General features: G+C 39.8%; 1 protein-coding gene across 2 annotated transcripts in view; it reads left to right on the top strand.

The window, feature by feature from the left end:
* The window catches only part of Man1a2 (mannosidase alpha class 1A member 2), a 128,996-nt gene extending 118,283 nt beyond the window's left edge, over positions 1-10,713 (top strand). The window contains exon 13 of one of the 2 annotated variants that reach the window (XM_075981792.1): positions 8,409-10,713. In XM_075981792.1, the coding sequence (XP_075837907.1) occupies positions 8,409-8,541 (133 nt within the window). In that variant the 3' untranslated portion in view covers positions 8,542-10,713. Of the gene's footprint in view, positions 1-3,152; positions 3,202-8,408 lie in introns of those variants that run through there. The other variant, XM_075981793.1, reaches the window with a different exon arrangement.
* Positions 10,714-15,213: the final 4,500 nt, after the last annotated feature.

Genomic DNA, 15,213 nt, shown 5'->3' on the forward strand with positions numbered 1-15,213 from the left:
CGATTCTCACAGCTGCTGGTCTCTAGGGATCACTTTGATAAACCACTGATGCCCGTGCTCTGTTAAAGCATTGGTGGAAGCAATTAAGAATCAAGGAACTACCTGCTGACAGAACAGCTGCCACACCATGATATCAGGTGACAAAACCATCACTTAACTGCTGTATCCATGTAGGTTAGTCTCCAGTCTCTGGAGTACTGGAACCGTGGTTTTCAGTCGTCGATCCTTCTAGCACATGTTACAGTGTTAGATATATTCACTCAAAATTATGTACTTCAAAATACCTTGCCAGTCTCTTTTGCTACAGCAGAGGGAGCTATAACACAGATTGTACTAGGTGGCATCAACAAAATCTTTGCCTTTAAATTTTGTCAGTTTTTATTGAAGTATTTTCAGTGAGTGGTTCATTGGCATTTTATTAGATTCTTGAGACTGGATAATCACTATCATGTTTAATCTAGTCATGTTCTCTGTAATGATGTTTTTTGGTCAGTTATAAACCACATACTCCACAGTGGTCCCATGAAATTCTATCATCTGCTGACCATTTTAGTTTGTATTAGTCCTCTGTAATGCTCACACACTGAGGGGAGCACCTGACAGTGTATTTCTCCAAACCCAGCCCCAGGGATATGTGAGACCCAAGAGTAGAGAATACATTTCCACCTTGGTTTTGCAGTCACTTCTAGCCACACCCAAACAGCTCTGCTTTCTGTCACTGTGCATTGCCTGTTTTAGAAACTGATTATTTTGAATCATATGGTATGGGGGTATTTTTATTTGGCATTTTATCAGAGTGGTTCACGTTACAGTTATCAGCGATTCACTCCTTCCCAGTGGTGCTACTTAGTATCCTGCTAGGATATGCACATTGTTTATCTCTTTATTTTTAATGGTCTATTAGATGGTTTTAAAATGAATAGGGAAAATGAGTGTTCACCACTTGATTATAGTAATGTCTTTACACTTACCTTTTTTTAATTTAAAATTTTGTCCATAAACTAATTTTATATAATATGCTATTATCAATATATTATCAAGTTGTTTACTATTATTAAATAAAATTTGAAGTGGTTTTAAATGTAAATCCTGGGGTAATGAAGGAAAGAAACTGAAATAATGCTAACTGGTATGTAAGATGTTAATAGGTTGCATAAATTAGAAATCAGTTTTGTAAAATAAGGGCCAGGTTGAGAAATAAATACCTGGAATAGAAGAAAACTTCCTCAGCTTGATAAATGAACACATAAGAAAAAACAATTAACATCATATTGAAAAAGGTATTTGGTTCCCCCTAAGATCAATAACAAGACAAAAACATCTGTTTTCTTCATTTCTATTTAGCATTGTACCAGAGATGCTAGTCAGTGCTGTCAGGCAAGAAAAAAGAAACAAAAAGACACCCAGACTAGAAAGGAAGAAATAAGACAGTTTTAAAGAGAGAATGAGATAATCCATATAGAAAATCCTATAGCTCTTACTAAAGAATAACTAAAACTAATGAATGAATTTAGCAAGGTTGAAGATACAGGCTCAGTGTGTTCAAATTAATTGTATGTATTAGCAGTGAGCCATAAGAAGTTAAAAATTAATACCACCTATAAATAGCATAAAGATATAGAATATTAATGGGCAAACATTGGTAAAATATTAAAGAACCACACACTGAAAATTTTAATCTTTGCTGAAGGAAGACCTAAATGAATGTCCAAGGTTTTGGAAACTTGATATTTATTCTCCTCAAACTTAATGTGTTGATTATATGAAACTCTAGTCAAAATTCTAATAGCCTTTTTGTAAAAAATAGAAATTGACGTTCGAGGCCAGCCTGGTCTACAAGAGCTAGTTCCAGGACAGGAACTAAAAAAAAGCTACAGAGAAACCCTGTCTCGAAAATCAAAAAAAAAAAAAAAAGAAAAAGAAAAAAGGAAAAATAGAAAATGACAGGCTGTTTATGATTACAATGATATAAAAAAAAACCCAAGAAAAGTTTGAAAGAAAATGAGATTAGAAGTGTAACAGTACTTTTTTATTGGGATAGCCAACACACAAATAGTGACATGGACACTTATTATTAATTAGGAAAGCGTGGCTATAGCTTAGACTTTTCCCCAACTAACTCTTATAACTTTACTAACCCATTTTAAAAATGTATGTTTTGCCATGTGGCTCGGTTACCTCTTCTTATTACAGCATACCCAACTTGCTCTGAGTCTGCTGGTGAAATCGTGTCTAGATTTTTCCTCCCAGTTTCTCTCTCTGCCCAGAAGTCCTGCTGTTGTAATAAGGAGTGCGGTGGGCCACTTCCCACAGCCTGGCCGCCTGGCTAGTTTATACCTGAAATAATTACATGGAAACTGTATTTGTTTAAACAGTGCCTGGCCCATTAGCTCTAGCCTCTTACTTGCTAACTCTACATCTTGAAGCATTGTGGCATCCGTCTTTGGCCTACCGGTTAGAATATCTGACAGACTTTTCTGTGATGCAAGACTTTTGAAGGACTGTCCTACCTTGTCTTGGCAAAGTTTGGCAGTTGCCTTTTCTTGTGTCTTGTTTGTCAAAACTGTCAAGCTGTCAGCAGTCAAGGCAAGGTCAGTTTCTTGTCCAGATGGCTAGCTTTATCATATTGAAAGCAAACTAAGGTTATTTGATGCCCATTGTCCTTTTTTGAAGTAAATTGGTGCTGCCAGGTGCAGACATGTCTCACTGTCACGAAAATCCTTATGATATTAAAAACACCTTAAATGTCATATTCTGTAGGTCTCTGAAGCGTTTGAAGACCACCTATCTATCTAAAATATATATATATATATATATATATATATGTTTAATCTTGGAGACATACCCAACATGATTATAAGTTTGATTGTTATGGATAACTAACTACTAACCTGCATTTCTTATTTATTCTAAATAGTTTATAATAATAGCATTTAAGGACTAGAACTATACATTATATTTTAAAATGAACTGCATAGGTACAATACCTTAAACAAGAATATAAAAATATATACAATATAACAAAAATAACCTTAAATTTGAATCAATTTACAAAAAATATCTTAAACAAGAGTAGAAACACATATAGAGTATGTTTTAATATAACCTTAAATTTGTATCAATATACTATAGTCCCTCTTTTTTCTTTTCAGACAGAGACCCTTGAATTCAACCTCCCTTGCTTAGTTTCTTCCCTTACCTTAACAAGTAACAATTTACAACCAATTCTCCTAAATGATGACAAACATCCATAACCCACCAAATGACCAAAAGCCAACCACCTCTGATGGGGGAGTGTCATATATCAATCTGTTGATTTCATTTGGTTAAGCAATAAAGAAACTGCTAGGCCCATTTGATAGGCCCACCCTTAGGTGGGAGGAGTAAACAGAACAGAACGCTGGGAGGAAGAGGAAGTGAGGTCAGACTCGACAGCTCTTCTCTCCAGAGCAGATGCCTTCAGAGAGACACCATGCTGCCCGCTCCAGGGAAGACACACGCGATGAAGCTCTAAACTAGAATCTTCCCGGTAAGACCAGTGCTCACAGATTGTTAGAGAAGGGTTGATTGGGATATCAGAATTAGCCAGTAAGGGCTAGAGCTAAGGGCCAAGCAGTGATTAAAAGAATACAGTGTCTGTGTAATTATTTCGGGTAAAGCTAGCCGGGCAGGCGGCTGGGGTATTGGGGACTCAGCCCCGCCGCACTCTTATTACTACACACCTCATCTGTTGGGAATTTGGGCATCATGTTCTCTAGCCTACTTTCTGTTCTCTGGGAGCAACGGCATCTTTAGAGAACCCTAAGAAAAATTGAGATAATGGTCAAGTCCTGGGAAAGCTAGCTGTATTATTTTTTGTTTAGTCTTTGTGTGATGGGAATGTGTAGAGCTTATCTGAAGTCATGGCTGGAGTAGTGTATGAGGCTGGACCATCTTAGCTAGCAGTTTTGAAGTTGTTTTGTATATAGACTATAGAATTTGAGAAAACTGCAACAGAAGCATTTTGAGAGGCTGGATCACCTGGGATTGTTTTCACTGGTGTCTGGTCCTTTTTTTTCTGAAAGCACACAAACTTTTAAAGGTAACGTTTATGCTTGCATTAATACAGGTATGGAATGTACAGTGTGCATAAGTTGTTTTATGTTTGAGCAGGTAAAAGGTATCTGCTAACTTTATAAGTTCGTCTTGACTGCATTACCAAGCTATAGTATAAGTCTCTACCCATGCCATATGAAAGTCATGAGGACTCTGTAGTCAATGAGATTTATCATGTCTAATTCAGTCTCAGAGCTGTTCCCATGCAGAGGGATTAGCTTATACATCACTTGTCTTGTAGTTTTTCTTGGTTTTCCTTCTTCATGTCTCTAGTCAGTATTTTCAGTAGGTCTCCCCCAATCAAATCTGGTCTTCATTAATTTTGAAGTAATTTATAGCTTTTTATTTCTTAAGCAAAACCTCTCCCCTGATGTCACATATTTTCTGACTTCCATTTTGAAGTTAAGACATTCTTATAAAGCTTGTTTTAATTTAGCATTTTTATAACCCAGTGTTTCTCAGCAGCTACTATTTTTTGTTATGAGCATTTAAAAAAATTCAAACTCAACAAAACACCATAGAGAATCCAGACACCCTGTGTATTTTTCATCTTTACATGTCTTAATTCCTTTTATATTACTTTACTCTCTCCTGACTTTATTTTTAAACTATATATTTGTTTTTCTATGACTTTTTATACCCATTTATCTTTTTTTTTCCCTTTAGCACGTAAGCATATTCAAACATATTGTATCTGTTTAGAGGTTTTCTCAGTTTGAACCTGACTTTTTGCATGTCTGTAGCCTTCTCTGATAGTATAAGTCAAAACATAAAGTGCTAGGCTACCCCCTCATGGTTCTGCTGACTGCCTTTGTTCCCCTCAGTTCCCCGAGAGCCTAGGCTCATGCTGAAGGTATTACCAGGAGCTGCATTTACCGCCCTAGCTCTCGGCTCTCAGGAACTTCCTGAAACCATTTTCCAGAATCCCGCAAGCGAAAAGGCCCAGATGACAACTGCAGCAGTACCAGCTGGCATGACATCTCAATTCTTGGTGCGTAGCATTGGCGTGCCAAATGTAGCAAGCTTTCTTGTTGGATGATCTTTGTATCACCATCCCCCAAACAACAACTTGGGGACTTACTATTAATTATGAAATCTTGGCCTTAGCTTAGCCACCTTTTCAACTAACTCTTAAAACAAAGTTAGCCCATATTTTTAAATCTGTGTTCTGCCATGTGGCTCTATCTCCTCCCTGTACTGCACCTTCTGCTCTCTGAGTTCCTGGCAAAATGTGCCTAGATTCCTCCTCCCACTTTCTCTCTCTCTGCCTGGAAGTCCCTGAGTTGGTTTTTTTTTTTTTCTGTTTTTACTCTCTACTCTTTGGGGGCCCACCACCCAGGACCTAAATAATACATATAGAGGCTTATTCTTACTTATAAACGCCCAGCCTTAGCTTGACTGATAAGCCATCTCACCAGCTTTCCTTAACTTAAATTATTCTGTCTACTTTTTGCCTCTGCTTTCTCTTGCTTCTGAATATCTTACTTTTACTCTTACTCTATGGCTGGCTGAGTGGCTGGCCTCTGATGTCTTTCTCTCCTTGCTCCTTTTTTTTTCTTGTCATTTCCCCTTCTATTTATATTTTTTGCCTGCAAGCCCTGCCTATCCTTTCTCCTAACTTGCTATTGACTGTTCAACTCTTTATTAGACCATCAGGTGTTTTATACAGGCAAAGAATCATAGTTTCACAGAGTTAAACAACTGTAACATAAATAAAAGCAATGCATCTTTATATCATTAAACATGTTCCAGAACATAACCAAATGTAGCAGTTCTTAATATAATATTCTACAAGTCCCACCTATTCTCTCCTGCCTAGCTATTGGCCATTTAGCTCTTTATCAAACCAATCAGAAAATACCTGACTAGTAGACACATCTTTACAGATAAACAAATATTCTGCAACATAGAAGCCTATAATAGCTTACTTGAAAACATTAAAGTTACAGTGTTGAAAATGGTGGATATCAGTGTATTCTATAGATTCATTGATGTACAGAATAGAGAGCTCATGGATGGCAGTGTGTGTAAATGGAGACCTGATTGTCACAAAGGTAGTCATGAGAAAGGGTGGTATTGACTGTAGATTGCACTGAAAAAATTGGATTTCTTAATTCATATACATAAATGAATTTATAGTGGGTCATGTCCTAAATTTAAATCCTAAAAAGTACATTTTAAAAAGAAAAAACTGGGGGGAAAATCTTTGTAACCTGAAGTTAGGCAAAGATTCCTTATATATGACAGCAGAAGCAAAATCATTAAAATAGTCTCAAAATTGAAAGCAGTTATTTTTGGAAAGATACTGTTAAGGACATGAAGAAAAGCCTGGGTATAGTGGCACATACACGCCTTTAATGCCAGCACTTGGGAAGCAGAGCCAGGCAGGTCTCTGCTGTTGGATAATGGTCTTGTACCTGTAAAGATTTGTTATTTGTATTTTATTAAAATGCTGATTGGCCAGTAGCCAGGCAGGAAGTATAGGCAGGACCACCAGAATAGGAGAAGAATTCTGGGAAGAGGAAAGGTTCAGTCTGCATTTGTAACCCAGATGCATATAAAACAAGATGAGAATGCCTTGCTGATAAAAGGTACCAAGCCACATGACTAACATAGACAAGAATAATGGGCTGATTTAAGATGTAAGAATTAATTAATAAGAGGCCTGAGCTAATAGGCCAACCAGTTTATTATTAATGTAGGACTCTGTGTGTTTCTTTGGGGCTGAGCGGCTGTGGGCCTGGACAGGACAGAAACCTTCTGTCAGCAGGTCTCTGTGAGTTTGAGACCAGCCAGAGGTATTAGAGAGACTCTGTCTCAAAGTGGGGGGCGGGGTGAAGAAAAGGTACACACTAGGATGATAATCTTTATAAAGCAAACAACTGATAATAGACTACTGTTTACAGCATGAGGAATTCTGGGAACTTAGCGAGAGAACAGGCATTCCAGCTAAAAATTGGGTGAAATTTTAAAATCGGTATCTCACCAAAGAAGATGTCAAGATGACAAAGTGCACAGAATGATGCACTACCTTTGCCCCGTCTTCAGATGATCTTCTTCCTTGCATGTCTAGTCCAATTCTCCCTTTCCTTTCACTTGTAATGCTGTACCAGGGACACGGGAGCCCCACACATGGAAAAGCTGGACAGAGCCCCCTGCTGTGTCCAGCCAGGTGTGTTGCAGCTTCTCTGTTGACCTGATGAGTCTAGCAGGTCTAGAGATGGAGGACCAAGAGTGAGATAGAAAGTGTGTTCCAGCTTCTTAGTGTGTAAGGCAATATGTCATCCCTTTACCTGAACTATATTTTTGCTGTCATCTAGAACTGTAATAGTAACTTAGAGTGAGCAATGTACTTAAAAAAAAATCACTGGGGCTTTGTAAAGTGATGCCAGTCACTAGCAGCAAGAGGTAGATCCCAGGTTTTCTTACTTTGTGAAGTATGTGTCTGTCTTTCTATGTGTTTATGGTGCAACAAATGGAACCCAAGGCATTGCTCGTGCTAGGCAGGTGTTATATAACTGAGATATACCCCAATCCCTGACCCTATAGATTTTATGTATACTTTGATGACCTTTAATAGGATTCAAATTGGAATTTTCCTGACCATATTGAAGGTAAGAATCATTGTGGTACACCAGGTGATGGTGGCACTCACCTTTAATCGCAGCACTCGTGAGGCAGAGGCAGGTGGATCTCTGTGAGTTCAAGGACAGCCTGATCTATGGAGCTAATTCTAGGACAGCCAAGGAGGCCACCCTAGTCTACAGAGATAGTTTCATAACAGCCAGGGCTACACTGAGAATCTCTGTCTTGAAAAAACAAACAAGCAAACCAAAAAATTGTTATTGATTCCTGTTTGGTGTCCAGGTGACTCGTGGCGTGGAGTCACAGAGCCCTTGGGCTCCTATTGGCCTTCAGACTCCTTATCAATAGGCAGTGCTTCTGAGACTTAGTTAATAGTTGTCCATTCCAAGAGCTGTAATGTTACAGCTGCTAGCTTTCCTCAGTATTTGCTAATAAATAGGAATCTTTAGATCTCTTATGAGTCTCTGAGTTTCCAAAACTTACAGTTGATATTATGTGTGCTTTTTAAAAGAATATCTGAAATATATGAAGTTGTTTGTCTTATGCTGTTCTTAAAGCTTTGGACAGGTATGTGAGATTTTTTAAGAAACTTATTTCAGAAGTCAAATTGTGCATCTTCATCAGCACCGCTCAGAATCAGCTCCTGGCTTTCTCTACAGTCACCAGTGAGCCCACTTGAGTTCTTGCTGAGTTCTGACTGACGTTCTCTCCTCTCCTTTTTGTTTTAGATACTTGTACCTACTGTTCTCTGGCGATGACCTTCTACCTTTAGACCACTGGGTGTTTAACACAGAGGCTCACCCTCTGCCCGTGTTACGTTTAGCCAACAGCACTCTTTCAGGTAATCCTGCTGTTCGATGAACAGCTCCAGAAGGACCATTCTTACCTGTGTTTTGTTTACATGGACCACTACAGTCGTTGTCTGGAGAGGCGGCTTTGAAAACCTGGACCTCTACGTCACCATGCCGGATGAAACTCTCCCCTTCAAGACTTTTCACTTGTAGATACATCAACTTTGAAATTATTCCATTTTATACCTGACCAAAACATGTTCTGGTACATGTAGGACAGAGGCCTGATGTGCTTTGACTCTTAATGAGATGGCCACATGAGAAACAATGTCTTATTCTGTATCGTTAGTGCAAGCCAAGAACATAGAACACCTTCCAGGAGTTAGAGATGGCTTTTGGAACCAATTATACCTTTCTTTCCTCCCACCGTGGAGCAGCTTTCAAATCAAATATTACACATTGCTTAACCCCTTTCCTCCACTTTAGTAAATAATGGGACACACTGGAGTGAACAAGAACAAAGGAACAGTGTAATTACATCGGTAGAAGAAGACTTGGAGAAGAAACAGATACTGTCCCTGTCTGAATAGTCAAGCTCCCCATTGGATTTTTACTGGACTGGTAACCATTTCATTCCCAACATAGTTCATTGAAATCTGTTTAGATTTAGTTTTTCTCTGGGGGGCATAACCTCATGAAGAATACTTTTCAAGTCTCTTGTCTCCATATGGTATGCTGAAACTGGTATTTATCATAACTGCTGCTTATGAGCCCGAGTGTGGGAGTGTGCATGTAGCTCACGCTAGTATGGGTAGCATGCAGAAGGTGGGGAAGGTGCCAGTTTGTTGCCTTGGAACCTGTTCTCAAGAATCCTTGATTTTGTTGGTAGGAAATTACTCTTCTGAACCAGCAAGTCTATCAAGCAAAGAAACCTGCTTTAATCACTTACCGCAGTTAGTAGAGTTGTTCACCTCACAGCTTCCTGTGACTTGGCAGAATTCACTCTGACTGTCATGCACTCTGCCTTTGCTAGAACAAGCTGAGTCGCTTTCACAGCGCACTAAAGCAGAAGCAGACATCTCAACTTCCCTCAATTACCTCACATGTGTGAGCTACTCACAAAGATTTTATGTTTTTAAGTTTCTCCAAGATTATTATATATCCAAAGAACTAATAGAATAGTTTCAAAATAATCTCCAGTGGCAAATGTGTGATATAATTAATCATACTCACTAAAACTGGCATAAACCTAAGGAACTTACAGATATTGTGGGGTTTTTTTTGTTGTTATTGCTTAATACTTTGGCAAAAAAAGTAAAATTTTATCAAAAACTATAAGGTAAATATTAATGCTTATAAAATTTTTGTCCCCTGAATTTCTATGACAATACAAGACACTCTCCCTTTTTTTCATTTAGTACAGACATTATTTTTTGATAATAGAACTTGAGAACACTATAATCTAATATTTGCTCTGATTTTGAATATTTGATGGAACAGTTTGTTCATGAGCTCTGCTTTGGAATTTTGAAAGCTTATTTCCTTGGTTGGTAGCTTTTCTTTTTAGCTCTCTACTAGCATATAGCAGACTGAAGTTGTGGGAAAAGTCAATATAATCAAACATATAAGGTTGGGCCGTCTTACACTGTAAGTCATCTGGTCGTCAGAGTTCAGCCAGTGCTGCATACGCTTGCCCCCTCACACCTGTTCAGTATTCATAGAGGACAACATGGAGAAAGCGAGTTCTAGCACATTTCAAAATTGTGATATCTTTTCCTGCTTGAAATTTTTAAAGTGTAAATGAGAAAGGTAGATCGCCATTACTCTAAAGAGAAAGAGAAGGTTTTGGTTCTCAGAAGAGAAAAAAGTGAGCCTTCTGAAAACAGCACAAGTCCACTCACAAGTCAAGATAAAGTGAAAAGCTGAAGGTGGCAGAGACCAGAGCAGCAAGCAGGGCACCAACCATCTTTCACTTTGTTCACGTCAGTGCAGTGAAGGCACCATCTTGGTTCCCCAGGAATTCTCAGAGGAGACAAAACAGCATCTCCCACCCCTACCCAGTGCTCTTGTCGTTCACATGAGCCTAGAGCATAAGAGAAGGCGTGGGTGTGAGCAGGGCATGGTTCGTGTGAAGATCTGAAGACTGTCATTTTAACACCCCGACTTTGTGATGAGAACTCGAGCTTACAACAATGCTTTTTCTTCTCTGAATACCAAAGGCATTAAAGTCAGGTGTAAATGACTTGCCAGTGTCATGTTGTATTTTGTTAATAGATTTTAAAGATATTTTTCCAAAATCTAGCATTATCCCATATTTTGCTTACTTTCTTGCTTTTTAAACGTGTGTCTTCTTCCATCCTTCATATCCTTGACATTTTGTAGACCTCAATACTCAGGCCCCATACTCATTGTGTTTATAAAATTGGAAAGGAATCCAGCAATGCTTACTCACTAGTGCCTCGATGCTTCACCCTCTGCTTTGGGCACGATCGTGCAGAATAGACAATACATAACAATGGGGATTGTTGAACACCTCTAACTTCCATATTTATTGCTCATTTTAGAATCACATCTTTTGATTCAAAGCAGATTTTTAGAAAATTAATGAGCCACTGTGAAGTTATTAAAACTGAGAATGAGCCCTTGAAAAAGCCTCGGTACAGACAAGTCCTGAGCTGGAGGCGCTGTCTCTCAGGTGGGCTGTGCACCTTGAGCTCCTCTAAGCACCAGTTCCTGTCTTTTGGCTGGTGTGTGGGTGTGAAGAAAGCCTGGGTATCGAAGGAGTGCACTGTTTCTGCAGAATATTGGCCCTGATGTCCTCTAGGACACCAAGGCTTCCCTTGGCAGGTTTCAATCAAGCAGTTTGAAATCTTGATTCCCAGCTTCTCCTCTTTTCCACTCTTCATCGCCAAGGTCTTTGTCAGACTCCAGATTTATTGATAAAAGCTTGCGCTTGCCCTACTGGTTATGATGCAGACTCCCCGTAAGCCAGAGTCTCTGAATGAGTGCATGCATGAGAGAGTGAGTGGTCAGACAGCTGTGGAACATTGCATCCATGCCAAGCTCTGTGCCTGGCACCATTCAAGCCTTAGAACACGACACGTGATTCCAATGGCATTTTCTGTATGACAGTGGTTCATATCATTTTAAGTGTTTTCCAAAATGGATCATGTTAAGAAATTCTTAATTTTATATTTCATTTAAATTAAAGAGAAAGATAAAGGTTTATAATATATTTTAAACACTGTTACTATATAATACTAACAACTATAATTGTAGTTAATAACTAAAGTCTCTTGGAAATGTCAAAGAAATATTTGATTTCTGATGCATCTTTGACTAAAATATTTACTTCAGAAATAAAAACAGTCTTATTTTGTTATCACTTTAATTACATTATTAAAGTCAATATTTTATAGACGTGCGCGTTATTTTATATTTAAAAAAAAATTGTTCCCTAATCCATGGGTTTAGCCTGCAGTGGTAAATTGTCTTTTCTCTAGCACACTTCCTACTAGGGTAGCACCTGTATTTCTTACCTATAAAGTAAAACCTATTAAAATGTCTCAAATGCCAGTTACTAGAGGCTAATAGTTGTAGCTTCAGGTTCCTCCTGTTCTCTGGGTTCTTTACCCTGGAATTGGCCAGTCCTGCCTTGTGTAGTCCGCATAACTATGTGTATACACAGTTATACACAGACCCAGAATGCTATCTGCCCACTGGAGGCAGCTGATGACTGCTTTAGGCCACACAACTTGCAGAGGATGGAAGGAATCCCATCTGACTATTGTGATTGACTCGTGGTTTAGGGACCCTGGAAAGCATGCTTCCGTTCTTCAGCTCATTCCAACCCTCACAGAGGTGGTCTTCTCACTCTTCCTGGATCAGACAGAGTAAGCTTCTTAAGGACTGCGCCATCTAGCTCTCTTACTATTCACTCCTGCTCTTACAGCTGTAGATAGTATGCAGACAAACAGGTGGAGCCATGATGCAGTAGGCCTTCATTTAAAAAACTAGATGGAGGTCTGGATTTGACCTGAATGTCACAGCTGCTGACCTGATCCCAAGTTTATTTTGTATAAGACCCTCTAACTTTTAACCTACACCTTTTCTCCGTTTTTTTTTATTTGTTTAATTCACTTTAAAGCAGAAAGATGTATGTATGTACAATTGTATGTATCTCTGTTACCTAAAGGTGTATATTTTGTTATCTTGAAAGTAGATATATTTTTCAGGGTCTCTTTGGGTTTTAGGATAATGATTGTCATGAAAGAGGTAAAATGGAAGGGTTAGGCTCTTGTTTCCTGTCTTCATTCAGTGTCGTAATTGCAGACTGCTCATGAAAAAAATCTGTATGGCATCAAAATATTGCTTTCTAACTTTACGGCAACTGACCCTTGGACCACGACCCTGGGATGTTGGGGCATAGCTGCTCTGTTCTCTTAGAGCTTTCAGATGAGAACATAATAGGATTCTGGATCTTGGTGCTGCAGAAAGCAATCTTGAAGAACTATGAACAACACAGAATGGGTTGTGTGCCCAGTTCACCCCTTGGCACAGCTGCTGCTAGTCTGTAGGGTACTTATACTGTCGCCCCTAGAACAGCTTAAGTCTGAGTGAAGATACATACCCAGAGGCATGTCCCTTCCTCCTTCGTTTCATAGCTCTCCACATACCCTCACAAGTATGTCAGTGTGCATCGTTTGCCAATCCAAGCATCCTTCATCTTCAGCTTTACACTGGCACTGTTACCACCTCAGCTGTAGGCCGCCTGAAACTTAGGCGGTATCATCTTGCTAGCATATATGTTGCAGTGTACCAGTTCTGACAGGCAGTACACTTTTCATGATGTTTATCAAGCATGCCACTATTTTTGGAAATGAAACCTGTGTTCAGAACAAAGGGACAGAGAGAGCTCTTTCTTGGCACGAATGAACTGCCTTTCTAGGCCCTGCCTCCTCAGAGGTCACTTCCGCTTAGTGTGCACCTAAGCTTTGGTTCTCCAAGTATATCAGAGCACATGTACAGAGGAACATGTGAGGCGAACACCTTGCAATGACTTGCATGCTTACAGAATTCTGCACATTGCGCATCAGAAAACCATGAAAAGCAGAGCTCTTTATTGACAGAAACACTCGTTTTTGCTGGGTTAACGGACTACAGTGTCCCCAAGTATAATTATGTTGGTTTGGAAGATGAAACGCCATTCCTTACCCTCACTGACCTCAAATACACTGATGGTTTTCCCCTAAACTAAGAAGTGGGTAAGTATAGCCTATGTTGTTACCCACTGGCTGCTCCTGAACTGGTTTCCAGTCCTGTCCTCCATAATGTGATATTTTTTTTATATAAATCAAAGGTAATATTGTATATTGGAGATCAAATAAAGATGTTCTTTAAGTGAAAAGTTTTTCTCTTTTTTTAACCCCCTTTTCACCCAACGGCGACCAACAGTTCAGTTTCTTCATGTGTGCAGAAGAGCAACTTTAGCTTTGTTTACAGGAACTGGGAGTTCTTGGTTTCCAGTATTCAAGGCATTTCTTTTGACTCCACCCATTTTCACATTTCCTGATTTGACAGCAAGATAAAAAGCTAGCTGAGAGAATGAATTTTTATGCACTGATTTGAAGAAAAACTCTGGAGCTGTATTTCTTCCTTCATGTCCCCTTGTGCATGTATCCCAGAACAGCCTCTCGTTGCTAAAGCGTATGCAGGTCCGGCAGTAGTTTTAGACACATGAATATTTACATACAAACTTTTGGGTGGGCATGTTTGCATTTCTCTTGGTGTGTGTAGATCTGGAGAGAACACTGCAGAGTTGTGCTGGCTTGTTTTATGCAGCTGCCACAGTCTCGGGTGACTTCTCTCATGTGCTTGCTAGTAGTGTATGAGTCAGGTTGCCAGCGTTCATCGCCACCGCTTCCTTCTAACAGGAGGCTGAGACCATTGTAGAGACTGTTTTTCAGTTTAAATTGTGCATTTGGACATGCACAGGCCACAGTGCTCATGGGGAGGGCAGAGGGCACTTGTGGGAGTAGTTTCTTTCCTTCCATGGCTCTGGACGCTGGAGCTCAACTGGGGGGGAGGGCGGGGGGTGGTGGTTAGTGGAAGTGTTGCTGAGCCAGCTCCCAGCACTGTTGCGGTTCCGGTTCCCTAATCTCTGACAGCTACTCCTTTCTTCAGCTCAGCTTTGCATATGCTCTGCTCATTGTCACCTCTTTCTAAATTGTGAGTTCTGAATGCACTCTGCTGTTCTCTGATATTGATGTGCCTTCTGTTTCATGGTCTCCTTGAAGTGCAGAAGACTTTAGTGGTGAAGTACAGTATCAGTGTGTCCCCTGATGACTTCTTGCCTCGTTTAGTGTCACCAAGAGTTTTTATCTAAAAGTTAAACTGTTTTAGCTCTTGCCTGTTATCTGTTCTGAGTTCCTCTCTGCACACATGGCAGAGACCTATGGCATTTTTGTGTCTGTTGAAGAGCGGCCCTTTCCCTTGGCATTGCTCTGCCACCTTTGTGAAACGGCCGTTGATGGCTGCTGTAAGGTTTTGTTTCTAGGCTCATCCTGTCCCGCTGACATGTCCTCTCTAGTCCAGGGCTGCGGGGGTGTTGGCGAGCTGGATGTGTTTTTCAGGCAGCAGTGGGATTCGCACCCCTCTCTTAGCTGGCTGTGTTCATGCATTTGAAAGTAGACTGACTGTAATTGGCATCTCATGGGATACAAGACAGGGAGGGACAGGGACA

Source organism: Microtus pennsylvanicus, chromosome 7 (assembly GCF_037038515.1).
Source record: "Microtus pennsylvanicus isolate mMicPen1 chromosome 7, mMicPen1.hap1, whole genome shotgun sequence".
Taxonomy (NCBI): Eukaryota; Metazoa; Chordata; class Mammalia; order Rodentia; family Cricetidae; genus Microtus; species Microtus pennsylvanicus.